The 18,446-nt window shown below is 45.0% G+C and overlaps 3 protein-coding genes across 6 annotated transcripts in view; 2 read left to right on the top strand and 1 right to left on the bottom strand.

Moving 5' to 3' along the window:
• Positions 1-6,104, top strand: part of LOC117669525 (endothelin receptor type B-like) — a 23,764-nt gene extending 17,660 nt beyond the window's left edge. The window contains exons 7-8 of the mRNA XM_034424043.2: positions 85-193; positions 2,389-6,104. Coding sequence (XP_034279934.2) covers positions 85-193; positions 2,389-2,532 — 253 coding nt within the window. The 3' untranslated portion in view covers positions 2,533-6,104. The remainder of the gene's footprint in view (positions 1-84; positions 194-2,388) is intronic.
• Positions 6,026-18,268, bottom strand: LOC117669524 (DNA-directed RNA polymerases I and III subunit RPAC2-like). Its single transcript, XM_034424042.3, has 5 exons — positions 17,901-18,268; positions 14,775-14,872; positions 14,081-14,157; positions 12,121-12,203; positions 6,026-10,486 (listed from the first exon to the last, which is right to left on the bottom strand). Exons 1-5 carry the CDS (start codon positions 17,943-17,945, stop codon positions 10,439-10,441), a joined length of 351 nt encoding a protein of 116 aa, XP_034279933.1. The 5' UTR covers positions 17,946-18,268; the 3' UTR covers positions 6,026-10,438.
• VAMP7 (vesicle associated membrane protein 7) overlaps positions 18,185-18,446 on the top strand; it is a 15,988-nt gene continuing 15,726 nt past the window's right edge. For 2 of the 4 annotated variants that reach the window (XM_060692103.2, XM_087877426.1), the window contains exon 1: positions 18,195-18,392. The gene's annotated coding sequence lies outside the window, so the exon portion shown is untranslated. Of the gene's footprint in view, positions 18,393-18,446 lie in introns of all 4 variants that reach the window. The other 2 variants (XM_087877425.1, XM_034424041.3) reach the window with 2 other exon arrangements.

The raw sequence follows: 18,446 nt of genomic DNA, 5'->3' as shown, positions 1-18,446 counted from the left end.
GAGTTGACTTTTGTCCTTGAAGATGTTCTCTTGCTTCATCTTAATGTTTTACATGACGACTCTTTCCTGTCTCCTTCCATCCAGTTTCCTTCTGGTGATGGATTACTTTGGCATCAACATGGCCTCTCTCAATTCCTGCATCAACCCCGTGGCTCTCTATTTTGTTAGCCGGAAATTTAAGAACTGCTTTCAGGTAAGAGAGTTGACAAAAAATGGCATGGGAGGGAGGGAGGGAGGGAAGGGGGACATGATGAACAGAGGCATCAAATCCGTACCACCAAAAATAGAGAGGAACACTTCGTTATTATTACTTCTCATGAAAGAAGGCACATATACATGTCTCAGGATAATGTTGCAGGGTCCAATCTTGAGTTGGTCACTGGGATCAGAGGTTTTGTCTTCCGAGCTTTCAGCCTTGTGCTGGAGCCCATCCTCAGGAAACTTCTCTTTAGCCTACAGCAAAGATGGCTAACCTTTTCCAGACCGAGTGCCCAAAGCGCATGCAAAAGCGTGTGCATGCGAAGGCACGTGCACACGTGTGTGAAGGCGCGTGCGCATGCACAAACCCCCAAATGCAATGTGCGCACTGCATGCACCCCACCGCCTGCGCGTGTGACATAATGTGTGAAGGCACAGCTACAATTAGTGACTCCTTGGCCTAACCTGAGCCAGGAAGAATGAGACAAACTTCCATCGGTGATTGATGATGATGTTTGTGATCTGTCAATCTCAACATATTCTCCTCCAATACCAGGTATGGTATAGTATAGTTTATTGAATAGCCCGAAGGCCTTTTCAAACAAAACAGAAAAGAAAAAGGTAAAAAGGTAAAACGGTGACAAAAATAGCAATTTAAAAATATATGATAGATGACGTTAAAATTTTACAATATCAATTTTCAATAGCTAAGTTGCCAAGACTAGATAACCCAAATAGGATAGCTCCTCTCTAACTGAGCTCATCTTCCTTACAATCGATAAAATGTTTTTTGATATAACTGGCTCGTATTGCTGTCATTCTTTTAAGATATCGAGTGATTGCTCTTACCAGGGGAGGAAAGTCAGCCCTCAACAGAAATGCTAGTTTTTGGCTTATATTCCAGTGGGGAAATTTATTTATAATTGGGGACAGATATTGTTTTCTTACTTCTTGATAGAGACTACATTTGAATATTATATGCGCCGTGTCCTCCACGACGTTTACCCCACATATGCACATTCTTTTGTCATACGGGATTTTCCGATAACGGCCGAATCTAACGTTTGTATCTAGAAGTTCGAATCTAAACTTAACAAATAACTGTCTCTCCACTGATGGCATTTCTAAATGTAAATACTTTTCCAGAGTGAAAGTTGTTTTAACTGCTTTAATCATTTAAGGGAATGATTAGTTGAAAGGGTTGCCATGTCCATTTGTCCATGTATATCTTTAATCCGTTGTTTAACTTGGTTCAGTGTGTCACACAACGGGAACCCTACGCCATATCGGTTCAATATTTCTGACAGCTGGGTTAGCCAGGAATACCTTTGAGGATTTGAAATCTGCTGTTCCTCTAGACATATTTTGGGGAGTCTGCTGGCATCCATCTGGGTCATTTTTAGCCAGTAGGCTACCGCCCTAGTGATTGTATAGGTGTACAGTGAGAAATGTCCCAATTCAGCTCTGACGGCTGCAGCTGAAGTGGAATTGTTTACCCCAAGCATCCTCCTTAACAAATTATTTTGAGTTCTCTCTAATATGGGGGCCTCTGTAAGACCCCAAATTTCAGCGCCATAGAGCATGATCGGGACAAGTTTAGCCTGAAAGACTTTACGAAGAGGTAAAATGGAGGTTGGTTGGATTCGTTTACTTAATTTGGATACAAGGCTTGCTCCGGCTCTGACCTTTTGAGAAAGGTGTTGATGGTGCGGAGTCCAACCTCCTGCACTGGAAAAAACAATTCCAAGATAAGTATATTGGGTAACTTGCTCAATTTTTGTGTCATTAATCTGCCAATTGTGCTTTTTATTCTTATTGCCAAAGACTAAAACTTTTGATTTAGCTACATTTATAGTCAAGTGGTTTGCAGTACAGTAACGTGTGAGCTTGTCAAGAAGTCTCTTCATTCCTATTTGGGTTCTAGAAAATAACACTAAGTCATCGGCATACATTAATACGTTAATAAATCTAGAGCCTATTTGGGGGCTGTGCGTCAGAAGATCATCCAGCTGTGCTGGGATATCATTTATATAAAGGTTAAAAAGAGTAGGGCCCAGCAGGCAGCCCTGCCTCACTCCTCTAGTTGTTCAATACCAGGTAAGGACAGATGACCCAGCACTGTTCAGAAACCTGTGCGGTCTCTCCAATCCTGCCCTAAATGACTCTTATCTCTTGTTTTGTTTCTCCTAGTCCTGCCTTTGTTGCTGGTGCCAACGGCCAGCGCTTGGCATCCTCCCAACAGACGACAAGGGATCTGTGGGGAAATGGAAAGCCAACGGGCAGGAACTCGACCGGAGCAGTTCTCACCTGAGTAACAAGTGTAGTTCCACTTAGACCCAGGAAGAAACGAGATGAGGACATTTGGTTGGAATTCCGAGGTGGACGTCTTGGATACGGGACCTTGGTTTGGGGTATTCCTCTTGAATTCAATTTTCTTCCCCAGGGCTGAGCTTTGATCTCAATCATCTGACTTCAGTCACAGCTCTTTCAAAAAAATCCCTGCTAAAAATGTTGCTTTTCTCTTCTGTTCCTTTTTTTTTTTTAATCTTTTAATGATCATCACCATTTTTTCTTTACTCATTCTTCCTTACAGAATAAAATATTGTTTAGGGCTGTAAGAATGGGCATGATCCAGGGTTTTCTGCTCTGTGTAAAGGGGACGACACCGAGCAGAAGACAGGGGCTGATACTGTGCCAGGAGAAAACAAAAAAGGGTTAAAGGTTGACCCAGACCTGAGTTTTTTCTCAGTGGACAAACATGGCTTGTCACTGTCTCCTCATCCAAGCTTCAGGATCATGACATTTCTTTTGTTTTTAAGATAAGTAGGTAGGAAGGAACGTGGTGGCCCAGGTGGTTAGGACACTGGGTTGGAGGTTAGCAAGTCTGCGTTTGAGACCCAGGTGCTGCTGTGTAGTGGGGGTGAGCTCCCGTCATTCGCTCCAGCTTGACAGGGATATGAAAAGAGCCCCTGTGGCAAAGGTGATGTCACCGGCTAATCCTTTTAACCCAGAAGCACCTTAAACGGTGCCTCTTGACACAAATGGGAGAGGATGGGAAGATGGAATCTCTTCTTGCACTCCCCATGTTCCTTTCCACAAAAATTCAATGGGATTTGTAGTTCATCTGCAACAGAGCCTACATCAAAATGGCAGCATGCACAGCAACATCATAATTCAAACACGTGCACCAAAGTCTGACATAAATATGTAAATGGCCCTTTTTTTATTTCTATGCTGCAGCATTTAATTGTATCATCCATTCCTTTTCCCACTAACAAAGGCCCATGATTAGGTGGCCAATGTCACTACTTATTTCTGTGATGAATAGCAATAGCAATAGCACTTACTTATATACTGCTTCACAGTGCTTTTACAGCCCTCTCTAAGCGGATTATACAGAGTCAGCATATTTTCCCCAACAATCTGGGTCCTCATTTTACCGACCTCGGAAGGATGGAAGGCTGAGTCAACCTTGAGCCTGGTGAGATTCGAACTGCCGAACTGCAGCTAACAGTCAGCTGAAGCAGCTTGCAGTACTGCACTCTAACCACTGCACCACCTCGGCTCTTGGTGGATGAAGCTGTTGGTGTAAGAATAGTGTACTAGCGTAAGACAAGTAAGACTGAGTTTGACTTTTCCAATCAACCCTGAAGCTAAGTGGGTGATTTTAGGTCAAGTACCATCTCTCTCAGCTTAGCTTACCTTACCCAGTTCTTTGTAGTTGGGACAAAGTGTGGGAAGATCCATACCAGGTGCTTTTAAGATTCTCTAGAGGAAAAGCAGGTTATAAGTGTAAAGTAACACCCATTAATTGCAGAGTAGAATGATCATTAGGACAGAGATGTGTGGGCATTAACCTTGGAGAAGGCTTGCAGCAACTGTTACAAAATCATCTTGATGCAGAAAAGCAGGAGAGGGTGAGAATGAAACTCAAGATTGAGCTACCTTGAGTGTCTATGTCATAAGAGGGAGAGAAACTCTCGCTGGCTTTCAAGATCGATAACAGCTTGTCCAGTTTAGGTCATGTCAGGAAGTAGACCCTACAAGAAATACCAGAATTGTATTTTATTGTTCTAGAGGATAATAAACTTGAGATGTCCTTAGAAGAACACATCACCCATGAAGCTGAAGATCTAGAGCAGTGATGGCAAACATTTTCAGCACCGAGTGCCGAAAAGGGAGCGTGTGAGCATGCATTCATCTGGGCTGCAACCCGGAAAAGCAGCTGCCCAGGACACATGCACATGCCCAAAAATGAACTTCCGGCTTCCGGCACACATGTGCTCACCAGCCAGCTACTTTTCCAGGTTTCTGGCGTGCATGCATGTACGACGATCAACTGGCCGGTTTGCAACGGGGCCGTGTATGCACGCTTTGCGTGTGCTTCTGCACATGCGCAGAAGCTTCCTGATGACGTCGGGGTCAGTGGGCGGAGCCTCCCGCTGGTTTTACTACCGGTTCTTGCGAACCGGTCCGAACCGGGCGCAACCCACCCGTGGCATGTATGTATCTAGGTCCCAGTCTTTTAGTGCAGATATTCTAGTAGGTTGCCAACCTATGAGCTGGTTATATGTATTATATTGTATTCTCTTATTTAGAAAGATTTCTTTGCTTAGGATACTACAGCAGATCCTGAAAGATGAGATGCTTAGGAAAGTTGCCTCTGTTTTGGATCTTGTTAATATTTCTATCTTTATCCCTCATCCTTACCTTTTGCTTTCATTATGTTCCTCATGCTAGGAAGCGAATTAAACGTATTACTGATAAAAGACTGAAATTATAATCCTAGATCCATTTACTGGGAAGACCTCCATCAATTTTACTGTCTTTCCTTCGGGCTAAACCTCCTACAGCAGCGATGTCAAACTAAAGCAGGGTGTTTAGATCTGGCCTGCAGGGCCACCCTGGAAACAGTGAGGGACCAGCCTGTATGTGGTTCTGTCTTGGCTGGCAGAGGGTTGCAGGAGGCCATCCCAGCCGGAAACGGAGCTCGGAAGCCCATTTTCACTGGCAAAGTGCTCGGGCCGCCACAGGTGCCCCCGACATGAATGACGTCGAGCTGGCCAGGCCCACCCTGCCCGCTGAGGTCAAATACAACCCTGATGCAGCCCTCAATGAAATCGAGTTTGACACTCCTATCCTAGAGGTATTTCTCGACTTATGAAGATCGGGGCCAGAATTTCGCGCTAAATTGGACTGATATAACAACCAATTTACTGTGGTTGGTGAGTGAATCATATCGTCATTAAGTGAATCACAGTCATTGAGCAAATCCAGCCTCCCCAATTGAACCAGCTGGGAAGGTCAGAAATTGTGATCGCATGACTGCAAAACACTGCAGCCATTTACAAATGTGAGTCAATTTCCAAGTGGCTAAATTGTGATCAACTGACTGTGACAGTCGTAACTTTGAGGATGGGTTGTAAGTCGGTTTTCCTGACACCATCAAAATGGCCTTAAACAAATTGCCGTGATCCTAAAGGTGCTTTTTCGGGAAGCAACTTTCTTGTTTTTTTCTTTTGAAGAGGTTTCACTTCTCATCCAAGAAGCTTCTTCAGCTCTGACTATATGATGGGGAATGGAAGGATTTATACTCCTTGCAGACAATTTGTCATTTTGCTGTTTTTTTTTGGATCAGCTGGAATTTAGGAATGTTTGAATTCAAAATTAAATATTTAATTTTGAATTCAAATATTCCTAAATTCCAGCTGATCCAAAAAAAAAACAGCAACTGTGCTTCCTTTTTTAAAAAACTCAAGTAGCCTCTAAAGAGTTTGTAATAGTCTCAATGTAATATTATGATTTAGGATCTTTCTGACAGTCTATGTAAACTATAATGTGTGTTTAATGTAGACTAAAATAAGAGTCACTTTTTTTTCTGAATAAAATGCTGGTTTCAAAGGTTACAGATATTAGCGATGGCAACATTTGTACTAACATTTCTCAGGTCTACACGATATGATCAACAGATTGAAGCCACGTTCAAAAACCTTGACAGAATATAATTTGCAAGAGCATCTAAAACTTTGAGGGAGAACTGTCTTATTGTAAAGGGGCCGAAATATTTTTGTTCAGTCGCACACTTTGGCATGGAAAACCCTGTATTGCCTTATAGAATATTGAATAACAGAGTTAGAAGGGACCTTGGAGGTTTTCTAGTCCAACCGCCTGCTCGGGCAGGAAATCCTACACCACTTCAGGAAAATGGTTGTCCAATCTCTTCTTAAAAACTTAGTCTTGGTGTTCTGTCCCCGTCACACGCACACACACAAACTGACAGCCAGGAGTTAATGAATCAAACAGTGGGGAATTCCTTTAAGATAACAGTCTTGGCAGAGAACCATGAACTGCCTGCCAAGAGATTTTACTCACTAATGGAGGTTTTTTCTCCTCAGTCCGATATACCAAATTAATTCCGCAAAGCAAAGAATTGTCCAGTCTGAAGAAATCTAAAAAGAGATTCTAACAGGGTTCTAGAAACATGATGTTCTGTCCCCGTCTCACACACGCACCCCCACAGACAGGCAACAGTTAAAGTACTCAGCCGACAACAGTTTATCTGGCATCAGAATTGGCAGCAACTCAGTAGCTGGCTGACAGGTATTCTTTACTCACGAGGGGGTAGTTTCTCCTTTCGTCCGGGAACAAAGCCAATACACAATAATCAACAAAGTCCAGTAAATACAAAGAAGGTCGTCCGATATCCGTTTTTTGCTTGTCACAGAGCTGAACCGGCCACCACACCCTCTTTTATACCCTGTGGGGTGTGGTCCAATGACTGAGACTAATCCCTGGCACGCCTCTTCTTCTGTTGCGCGTGCTTATCTCTGCGACGCTGCCGAGGATCCAGCCAAGACTCATCTCCCTCATTACTGTCCACCTGTGGCTGTGTGGACGTGCTTGGCCCCGGGCCTAACTCTTGACCTTTGGCAGACACCGAAGGCATTGCCAGAGAGGACGGTCCTGGAGAGGGAGGCCTTGCCAACTCCTCTCCTTCACTCTCGGAGTCCTCTCCTGCCGATAACACAGGCTCAGGTAACGGAGCCACAACACACGATATGACTTCCGAGCTTTTCAATTTGTCCGTCACAAGGCCTGAATAGCCAACACACCCCCTTTTATTCCTTGTGGGGTGTGGTCCAGTGACTCAGCTCAATCTCTGGCCCGCCCACACCTCTTTCTCTGCTGCGCATGCTTATCCTTCCGACGCTGTCTGGGATCCAGCCAAAACTCATCCCCCTCGTTCTCTATCTGCAGCTGCTCCGAAGTGCCTTGCTCCTGGCATATCTCTTGGCCTTCAGAGGAAACCTGAGGCATTGCCAGAGAGAAGGGTCCTGGAGAGGGAGGCCTTGCCAAATCCTCTCCTTCACCTTCTGAGTCCTCTCCCTCTGTTAGGACAGGCTCAGGGGTCAGAGTCACAACAGTTGGACCATTCGCAACTTTTGGAGGCAAATTGTTCCACTGGTTAATTGTTCTGTCAGGAAACCTTAATTCAATGTCAACCAAAAATTCTCACAAATGAAAGACTGAGACAAGACATCAGGGCAAAGATTTAGGCAAGTGCTACATAATTAAGACTTCTAATATATTGGTCTCCCTTGAGCCATTTTTATCGAGTTGAAAGGGATCTTGGAGGTGATACAGATTAACAGAGTTGGAAGGGACCTTGTAGGTCATCTAGTCCAACCCCCCCCCACCCAAGCAGAAGACCCTACACCATTTCTGACAAATGGCAGTCCAATCTCTTCTTGAAAGTCTCAAGTGATGAAGCTCCCATAACTTCCGAAGAAGGCAACTTCTGTTCCATGGGTTGATTGTTCTTATGGTCAGAAAATTTCTCCTTAATTCTAGATTGAATCTCTCCTTGATCAGTTTCCATCCATTATTCCTTGACAGGCCTTTCGGTGCTTTGGAAAGTAGCTTGACCCCCTCCTCTCTGTGGCAGCCGCTCAAATATTGGAAGACTGCTATCCTGTCTCCCCTGGTCCTTCTCTTCCCTAGACTAGCCATGCCCAGTTCCTGCAACCATTCATCACGTTTTAACCTCCAGTCCCCTAATCCTCTTGGTTGCTCTTCTCTGCACTTTTTCTAGAGTCTCAACATCTTTTTTATAGTGCGGTGAGCAAAACTGGATGCAGTACTCTAAGTGTGGTCTTACTAAGGCTTTATCGAGTGGTATTAGTACCTCCCTTGATCTTGATTGTATCCCTCTGTTGATACACTTTAGGATTGCATTGGCTTTTTTTGGCTGCTGCTGCTGTAGTCTTTTGGTCTCTCTCTTTGCCCAGAGCAGGAATCCTCACACTATCCCAAACCAATGGCTGTCCAACCTGTTTGTTGGTCTGTGATCATAATAAAGATTAATTCCCTCTGTTTGAAAACCCTCCATACGTGTAGCGCCACAGAAGCAGGCTACTCCTGCTTAATAGCTCTCCTGGTTAAGAAATACCTCCTTATTTCAAGTCTCACTTTCTTTCTCTTAAGCTTCCACCCACACTTCATGTCCTTCCCTTGGGCATAGCAGAACATATCTCCACACACCCTCTTCCTGGTGTGAAGCCCTTCAAGTTGAAGAAGACGGTTACCAAGTCTCTGTTGTGGCTCGTCAGTGGCCTGTGCAGATTGTAGCTGATTCGGACAGCGAGGAGGCTGGTGTGGTGCTGCACCAGCAGCCTGTGCAGCTGGCGCTCGAGTCAGACAGTGAGGAGGCTGGAAAAGATGTGGTGCCAGAGACGGGGATTCAGCCAGGGCTTTCAGAACCTCCATTAAGTGAAGAGGAAGAAGAGGAGGAGCCTCTTCTCAATGCACGGGCGCGCAGAGCAGCCAAAAGGCAGGAGTGGCTCCTCAGGAGGAGGTCTCCTCGAGAGTAAGGCTTGGGGCTAATTGGCTACTCCCTTAGCCTATTTAAGGAGGAACGCTGATTGCAGCAAGCTGTAGGGAACAACTTTAGTTCACTCTCCTTTGCGTCTGGATTCTCTGCAAAATTTGCTTCTGGGCTTTCTGCCAACCCTAGTAAGACTGTGATTACTTTATCTTAGAATACTTGTAAGCTGTTAAGGAAGTTTGTTAACAGCCTTTGGTTGAAAAAGACTGAGTTATTTGAGTAAAATAAGCTTTGTATAGATTTTGTGTGTGCTGCGTTCTTTGGGGTCTGTAGCTGGGGCAGAACAGTCTCCTCTTTTACAACCTCTTCCTTCGGCCGAACATACAGGTAGCCCTCGACTTACAACAGTTCATTTAGTGACCATTCAAAGTTACGACGGCATCAAAAAAAGGTAACCGATGACCGATTTTCACACTTACAATTGTTCCAGCCCTTGGACATGGGATCAAAATTGAGCCGCTTAATTCGTATTTATGATGGGTTGCAGCATCCTGGGGGGGGGGGGGTATCACGCGATCCCCTTTTGCAACCTTCTGACAAAGCAAAGTCAATGGGGAAGCCAAATTTGCTTAATAACCCTGTTGCTGACTTAACGGCAATGATTCGTTTAACAACCGGGGCAAGACAGGTGGTAAAATGAGGCAACAACAGAAATTTTGGGCTGAAATGTGGTCGTACGTCGAGGGTTACCTGTCGTCATTTCTCTGAACTGTTCTTCATAAGATTGTCACCTTGTCACCTTGTGTTGTCTTCTCTACACTCTCTCCAGCTCAGGGGTGTCAAACACGAGGTCCACGGGCCGAATCCGGTCTGCGATGTGGTTGGATCCGGCCCGTGGGGCCATCCAAAACAAGACACATATTTCAGTGCAGCTCACTGGAGCGAGACGACCATTTCCAGGATCTCAGATGTCACCAGATGTCAGAAGCTAGTTCACCAGAAGTAGAGCATTCCAGTCTTCCCACTCTGGATGGCCTTTCAGATACCTTTTTATTAGCCCTCAATGGCTTTGAGGGGAACATTCCACAGGCAGCTATTCCGACAGCTTTAAAAAAAAGAAATTTCAAATATGGCTGAACCGTCAGCTGAAAATATATCCTTTGTGCCCATCGCAAACCTGATAAGTTACCATAGAATTAAAAAAAAACCTGCCGTATTAACGTAAGATTCTCGTCGCTCCCTGGCGATAGATGCGTTATAAACCCTAAAGGAAGAACATGGATTCCATCATGCGGGCCTTAGAAAAAGAGAGTTTTTTTTTTTTTTTTAAAAAACCAAAATGTCTTTTTAATAAATCGTAGTCCCCAAACCCATTGCTGTATGCAGAGGTTTATCCATTCTGCAGGTGTCGACCTACTACTGCATTGTCACATCGTTCAAGGCCTTGTATTCTTCTACGCTTGCCTGCAATAGAAAACAGAGTCCTGAGTTTTTGGGCCACAGAATCAACGATAAGCACTTCAGCAAAAGTCAGTTATGTTCTGACCAAGACTTCCTGAGACAGTAACAATCACACGCTTAGTCCCAAAAACCCTTTTTACTTCAATGGCTGTGAATTACGTTCATTCACAGCCCGGAATGAGTCCCAAGCAGTTTGTGAATAGTCCAAAGAAATCTGCCACAGTCTTTTGGGATAAGGCTGATAAGCACCCACCTTTATCTCCCTTGAAACGCTGCCAAAATACCTAATTGCCAATTAGCTTTGCAAGACCAAATGGAGCACAAAATCAAAATGGAGCTTCAGAATTTAAACCGACCAGAACAAACAAAGTTGCTTCCTGCAAAGGCTCACGTGCCTTTGCTCCACCTTTATGTCTTATGGGAGGGGCCAATCATCTCCAAGCCTTACTCCTGAGTCGTCCCTTTTGTCTTAACTGTTCTTGCCTTCTGGCAGCTCTGTGCATGCGCACACTGGGAACAGGCTCCCCTTCTTCCTCTGCCTCTCTGATGTCCGACTCTGGTGGCTCCGGAGTCTGCACATAACTCCCAGATGGCCCTGGCCCCCTCTCTGCCTCCAACACTGAGCCCTCTTTCCCCAGACTCCAGGACTGGCCCAAGTTTCTCCCCAGCCTCCTCACTGTCCGACTCTGCTGCCAGCTCTGCAGGCCACCGGTGGACTACAAGAAGTTAGACCAGTCCCTTGATTAACGGATGTCTGTTGTTACACCATCCGGGCATGAAAATGGCTACCAATAATTGCTTTATTAAGATCTCCTCATTTATTTATTTATTTTTACTTATTTATCAAATTTATTTGCTGCCCTTCTCATGGTTCAGGTGACTCTGATTCTAGCCTCCTTTAGAATGGAACCAAGGCTCTTCGCAGGGGCATCTGGCAGAATCATGGAACTGAGTATGGACAGTCTAGCGAAAGGAAGGACTAGGGACAACATGATAACAGTGTTCCAGTATTTGAGGGGCTGCCAAAAAGAAGAGGGGGGTCAACTTATTTTCCAAGGCACCGCAGGATAGGCCAAGAAACAATGTTTGGAAACTAATCAAAGAGAGAAACAACCTGGAATTAAGGAGAAACTTCCTAATAAAGGACAATTAACCAATGGAACAGCTTTGCCTTCAGAAATCGTGGGCGCATCATCACTGGGAGCACCCCCCATGCCCCATTTTGGGCCTAGCAGGCCTCCCTGCAGCCTCCTGGGCCCAAAAACAGCCCAGGGGGGGCAGGCCACACCCTCCACGCCCCGTTTTGGCCTAGCAGACCTCACTGCAGCCTCCTGGGCCCAAAAACGGGCCGTGGGGGGGGGGGCATGCCACACTCCCCTGCACTCCGCCCATCCCCCACGCATGTGCCGACCCCCCCGCGCATGTGCACGTCTCCTGCATATGCCCTGCCCCCCCATGCATGCCAAAAATTAACTGGCCGGCGGGAGGCTCGCGTGCGTGCATACACGTTATAGCTGAGCTGGGCAATGGCTTGCGTGTTCACAGAGAGGGCTCTACATGCCAGCTGTGCAAGCCTTCTGTATTCCCTTTATCTAGATGTTATACACTTCTCTGACAGGCACATTGCTCTGACTCACCTCAAACGTGTTAAGCACGTGTTGGCAGACACCCATAAGGTCTTCCAGTCCCTTCTGGAATGCGTCTATAGCAGGTAGGCCTCCTGTGCGATCAGAGAAAAGATCCATTTTATTTGTATTATTTCTATGTTGCTCACATCATCAGAAAAGGGACGCGGTGGCTCAGTGGGTAAGAAGTTGAGTTTGTCAATCGAAAGGTTGGCAGTTCAGCGTTTCAAATCTCTAGTGCCGCGTAATGGGGTGAGCTCCTGTTACTTGTCCCAGCTTCTGCCAACCTAGCAGTTCGAAAGCACGTAAAAAATGCAAGTAGAAAAATAGGGACCACCTTTGGTGGGAAGGTAACAGCGTTCCGTGCGCCTTTGGCATTTAGTCATGCTGGCCACATGACCACAGAGATGTCTTCCGACAGCGCTGGCTCTTCGGCTTTGAAACGGAGATGAGCACCGCCCCCTAGAGTCAGGAACGACTAGCACATATGTGCAAGGGGAACCTTTACCTTTACCCATCATCAGGTGGCATCAATAAGATTGTCAAAATCATGAAATAGCAACGCTAGAATCAATATAAATCCCCCAATGGCCCCAATAGGATAAAAATAACTTATCCTCCAATTCATGTCTTTCCCTTGTAAATTAGTTAATGTAAACAGTAATTATTAGGCTGCATTTTTTTTAAAAAAAAAAAAAACCTTCTCTCATGAGCATAGAAGACCAGAAAAGAAGCGGAGCCCCCTGCATTTCCCACCAGTTCATCTCCTTGCCTGTTTACAGTAGTCAAAAGGAAGGCAAAAAAGTCAAGATGGCAGCCAGTCCAGTGCAAACAAAGACCTGCCCCTTCGGATTTGTGTCATGCAAGGGTGCAAGGCACTGATTAACGGTGATTTGACCTTCTGGACCTGCAGTTTTTGCTGCCTATATATTCGGCATATACCCTTGCATGCAATTCTTGGTCGTCCATGACAAACAACCAAGTTATCCAAAGCAGGCTGCACACTTAATAGCTTTGTAGCATCTGAAGAGGCAATCCATTTCATATATGCATTTTATGTATAATTCTCAGAGCAATCACTGCACTTAGCAATTGTCAGATCCCTATCGTGATGCTGCCATTCTTCAGGGGAAGGGGGGACCCCCGGATATGTTATTTAGTTTATTACTTTCTTCCCTATATCATTCACAGCTTGTAAAGGTAAAGGTTCCCCTCGCACATATGTACTAGTTGTTCCTGACTCTAGGGGGCGGTGCTCATCTCCCTTTCAAAGCTGAAGAGCCAGCGCTGTCCGAAGACGTCTCCGTGGTCATGTGGCCGGCATGACTAAATGCCGGCCAAATGGTTCTGACTTTATGGACATATCCACATAATTTTCTTGGCAGTACATAACATTTTCCCAAAAGGTTTCCACAATTTTGGCCACTACTGTAGTGCACACAGGAGGCCAAAAAAGATTTAGCTATACCAGAAGCTGAACTTTCTATGCAGCTCTTCTATAGACACAATCCTCGTGCTGTGGTTTAATGGCAAATCAGTGCAGAATCGCTCCCTCCTTGCCCGTCAATGGACAGTGACCTGTCATCGTTCTGGAAAGACAAGCTTCCCTAGGGCAACGGAGCTCGTGATCTGAAATAGCAGGAGCACGAGGTTTCTCATGAAAGGAAGAAGCTGGCCGGGCCCTCCAGGAAAGAAGAGGGCCGAGCCGATGGAATGAGCCGAGGTGGCGCAGTGGTTAGAGTGCAGTACTGCAGCTACTTCAGCTGACTGCTAGTTCAGTAGATCAGCGGATCAAATCTCACCGGCTCAAGGTTGACTCAGCCTTCCATCCTTCCAAGGTGGGTAAAATGAGGACCCAGATTGTTGGGGGCAATATGCTATTTAGTATACTGTCTATTGGTGTAAGCCGCCCAGAGAGAGTGGGCGGCATAGAAATATGACTAATAAATAAATAAGAGCTGAGTGCTCTCACCTCTGGTCTGGATGCGGAAGTTGATTTTGCTTTCTGAGGGATGGGTGATGCTGTAACCACAAAACTCGACTTCAGGGCTGCAGGGAAAGAAAGAGAAGATTGTGACAGAGGCAGAGGGGGGGAAAAAAAATCAAACAATGCTCTCTCTTTGGCTGGTGCTCTGAAAATCATACACCAGGAAAGGTTTGGCTCTATTTTTAGTACTCAAATGTTGTTGTTGTTAGTTGCGAAATCGTGTCCGACCCATCATGACCCCATGGACAATGTTCCTCCAGGCCTTCTTGTCCTCTCCCATCCTCTGGAGTCCATTTAATCTCACGCCGACTGCTTCAGTGACTCCATCCAGCGACCTCGTTCTTTGTCATCCCCTTCTTCTTTTGCCCTCAATCTTTCCCAGCATTTAGGCTCTTCTCCAGTGAGTCCTTCCTTCTCATTAGGTGGCCAAAGTATTTGAGTTTCATCCTCAGGATCTGGCCTTCTAAAGAGCAGTCGGGGTTGATCTCCTCTAGGACTGACCGGTTGGATCGCCTTGCAGTCCAAGGGACTCAGAGCAGGAGTCTTCTCCAGCACCAGAGTTCAAAGGCCTCCATTCTTTGGCACTCAGCCTTTCTTATGGTCCAAGTTTTACAGCATACCTCAAATGGATATATGCTATCATATCTGTTGCAACCCTGCAACAGAACCTTACACTCACTTTTTCATAATCATGTATCTCAAAGAATTGCCGAGGGTGTGATCTTCCTTGTTGAGCACAAACGTGACACAGCTCTTATCCGACCCCTCGGCTCGTACCTACAGACAGAGGAAGAGGAGGAAAAAAAGTCAGAAGATGGAAGGTAAAAGCTGAGGAGCAAAAAATGGTTTGAGAGAAGCACACCTATGTTAGATGGTGGAACACTTTTTCCTTTCTTCTACTTCTTCTCTCTATCCATCCATCCTTTCCCCACAGGGTGGATTTGATTTAAATCAAGTCGATTTAAATCACGATTTAAATCATGATTTAAATCACTAGTAAAAAGGTTCGATTTAAATCAACTCAATTTAAATCGTAATTTTTAAAGAGCAATTGTCATCTTTGTCCCGCAGTGGCTCCTTCTCTGACCCGCTGTTGACTCACCGATAGTCGCAGTGTTGCAGAATCAACAGCCTCGTGCTACATAATTAAGCTCCATTTCATGCTGAATAAACTCAATTATTAATGTATCTTAAATAGAAAACTATCTTTAGATAGACTTTCATTCCAAAAGCATTTTATTAAAATAAATTTGATAAAAATAAAAACAAGTCCGATTTAAATTTTAAAAAACCCCGATTTAAATAGAAAAATCTGATTTTTTAAAAAAATCATCGATTTTTATCTATCCTGATTCCCAGCTATCAAAGTCCTCGACTTACAATCATTTGTTTGAAGTTACAACGGCACTGAAAAAAAAGGGACTCCTAACTGTATTTCAGTGGCGACTGTTGGAGCATCCCCAGGGCCATATGATCAAAATTTGGGTGTTTGGCCACTGGGATGTGTTTATGACAGTTTTACTGTCCCAGGGTCATTTATCATCTTTTTCGACCTTCCCCACCCAGCTCCCGACAAGCAAAGCCAATGGGGGAAGCCAGATTCATTAACAAGGGCAGTGATTCACTTAACAACATTGGCAAAGCAGTCGTAAAATGGGACTCACTCACTCACAGTAAAACTCACTCAACAACCACCTTGCTTAGTAGCCATGGCAATTGCTAATTGTGAAGATGGCAAGGAGGATAGTTTTTGAATAACTAAAAAGCCAAAGTGAAAGCTTCACCCGATAGATTTCTCCCTGCTACATTAGCCCTTAAAAGACCCAGGAGCAGAAAGAGAGAGAGACAGTCAGACAGACCTATGAGAGAGAGAGAGAGGTGATAAGATAGACAGATAGACAGATAGATAGATAGATAGACAGACAGAGAGACAGACATGGATGGATGGATGGATGGATGGAGGTAGTCAGGCAGGCAGGCAGGCATGAGAGAGATAGAGGTGATGGATAGATGACAGATGGATATAGATGGGCAGAAATGAGAGAGGTGATAGGAAGATAGATAGATAGGTAGGTAGATGATAGATAGATAGATAGATAGATGATAGACAGACAGACGAGAGAGAGACAGAGATGCAGGCAGGCAGGCAGGCAGACATGAGAGAGATAGAGGTGATGGATAGATAGATAATAGACACAGATATAGATGATAGACAGACAGACAAGAGAGAGATACATATACATATGATGAGCCGAGGTGTCACAGTAGTTAAGAGTGCAGTACTGCAGCTGACTCCTAGTTCAGCAGATCAGCGGATCAAATCTCACCGGCTCAAGGTTGACTCAGCCTTCCATCCTTCCGAGGTGGATAAAATGAGGACCCAGATTGTTGGGGGGCAATATGCTATTTAGTATACTGTCTTTGGTGTAAGCCGCCCAGAGTCCTCGGAGAGTGGGCGGCATAGAAATACGAATAATAAATAAATAAATAAAGATAGACAGACGATAGATAAATATAGACAGATATGAGAGAGATAGCGGTGATAGGAAGATAGATAGATAGATAGACAGATAGATAGATAGATAGACAGACAGAGAGACAGACATGGATGGATGGATGGATGGATGGAGGTAGTCAGGCAGGCAGGCAGGCATGAGAGAGATAGAGGTGATGGATAGATGACAGATGGATATAGATGGGCAGAAATGAGAGAGGTGATAGGAAGATAGATAGATAGGTAGGTAGATGATAGATAGATAGATAGATAGATGATAGACAGACAGACGAGAGAGAGACAGAGATGCAGGCAGGCAGGCAGGCAGACATGAGAGAGATAGAGGTGATGGATAGATAGATAATAGACACAGATATAGATGATAGACAGACAGACAAGAGAGAGATACATATACATATGATGAGCCGAGGTGTCACAGTAGTTAAGAGTGCAGTACTGCAGCTGACTCCTAGTTCAGCAGATCAGCGGATCAAATCTCACCGGCTCAAGGTTGACTCAGCCTTCCATGCTTCCGAGGTGGGTAAAATGAGGACCCAGATTGTTGGGGGCAATATGCTATTTAGTATACTGTCTTTGGTGTAAGCCGCCCAGAGTCCTCGGAGAGTGGGCGGCATAGAAATACGAATAATAAATAAATAAATAAAGATAGACAGACGATAGATAAATATAGACAGATATGAGAGAGATAGCGGTGATAGGAAGATAGATAGATGATAGACAGACAGACGAGAGAGAGCTACATATAGAAAGATAGACAGACAGATAGATATAGATGATAGGCAGATGACTATCTATCTAAGGTAGGTGAAATGAAGACCCAGTTTGTGGGGGCAATAAGCTGACTTTGTATAAATATACAAAAGTATGAAGGCTATTGCTTAACGCACTGTAAGCCACCCTGAGTCTCCAGAGAAGGGCGGCATATAAAATTAATTAAATAAATAAATAAATAAATAAAAAACCCAAGCACATAAACATCTAAATTCTATGCCAAGGTCTTAGCAGATACACCAAGTTGTAAATTTATTATTTACTGTTTATAAAAAAAAAAAAAAAATTATTATATGTATATGAAATCTTATTCTGTTCACCGCCCTGAGTCCTTCGGGAGAAGGGCGGTATAGAAATTCTAATAATAATAATAATAATAATAATAATAATAATAATAATAATAATAATAATAATAATAATAATAATAATAATAATAATAATAGGAATAATAATAGGAATAATAATAGGAATAATAATAGGAATAATAGGAATAATAGGAAGAAGAAGGCCCAGGCTTACCATCTGCAGCACGCGCGGCTGCTGCTTCTCCTCTTCGTCTCCCATCTTTCCCGCATGCGCGCTGTGGAGCGTAGGGGATGCCGGGAGTCGTAGTCTCCAAGTCAGGAATCCGTTTCCCCCTCCCCACTCTTGTTTCCAAACAAGAAGCGTTCCTGGGGGAAACGCCTCGGCAACGAAGGCGTTAAAAAGCCTCCCGGGCGCGAGTTTCTTTCCTTCCTTCCTTCCTTCCTTCCTTCCCAATGGTCCAATCGGTGGCTACTTCCGCCTTCTCCTCCCTCCCTCACCCCCACCCGCGCGAAAGAACTACGCTTCCCAGCAAGCGACGCGGGTCTTCGTCTCTTGCGGCCGGACTCGCTGTCCCAGAAGCCTTGGCGGCCTTGCGGCGGAAGCTCACGTGGCCTTGGTTGTCTTCGGGTGAACGGAGAACCGAGAGGCGGGGAGGAAAGGGGGGGGGAGGCGAAGAAACGGGGCTTTCGGCGGGCGCCCAGCAAGGTAAGAGAGCGCTGCCTTCTGCGCCTGCGCCTGCAAGGAGCTGAGGGGGGGTGG

Source organism: Pantherophis guttatus, chromosome 12 (assembly GCF_059756535.1).
Source record: "Pantherophis guttatus breed Tessera chromosome 12, ASM5975653v1, whole genome shotgun sequence".
NCBI classification, from domain to species: domain Eukaryota; kingdom Metazoa; phylum Chordata; class Lepidosauria; order Squamata; family Colubridae; genus Pantherophis; species Pantherophis guttatus.
The sequence above is the reverse complement of the archived record's forward strand: the minus strand, read 5'-3'. Positions and strand labels throughout refer to the sequence as shown.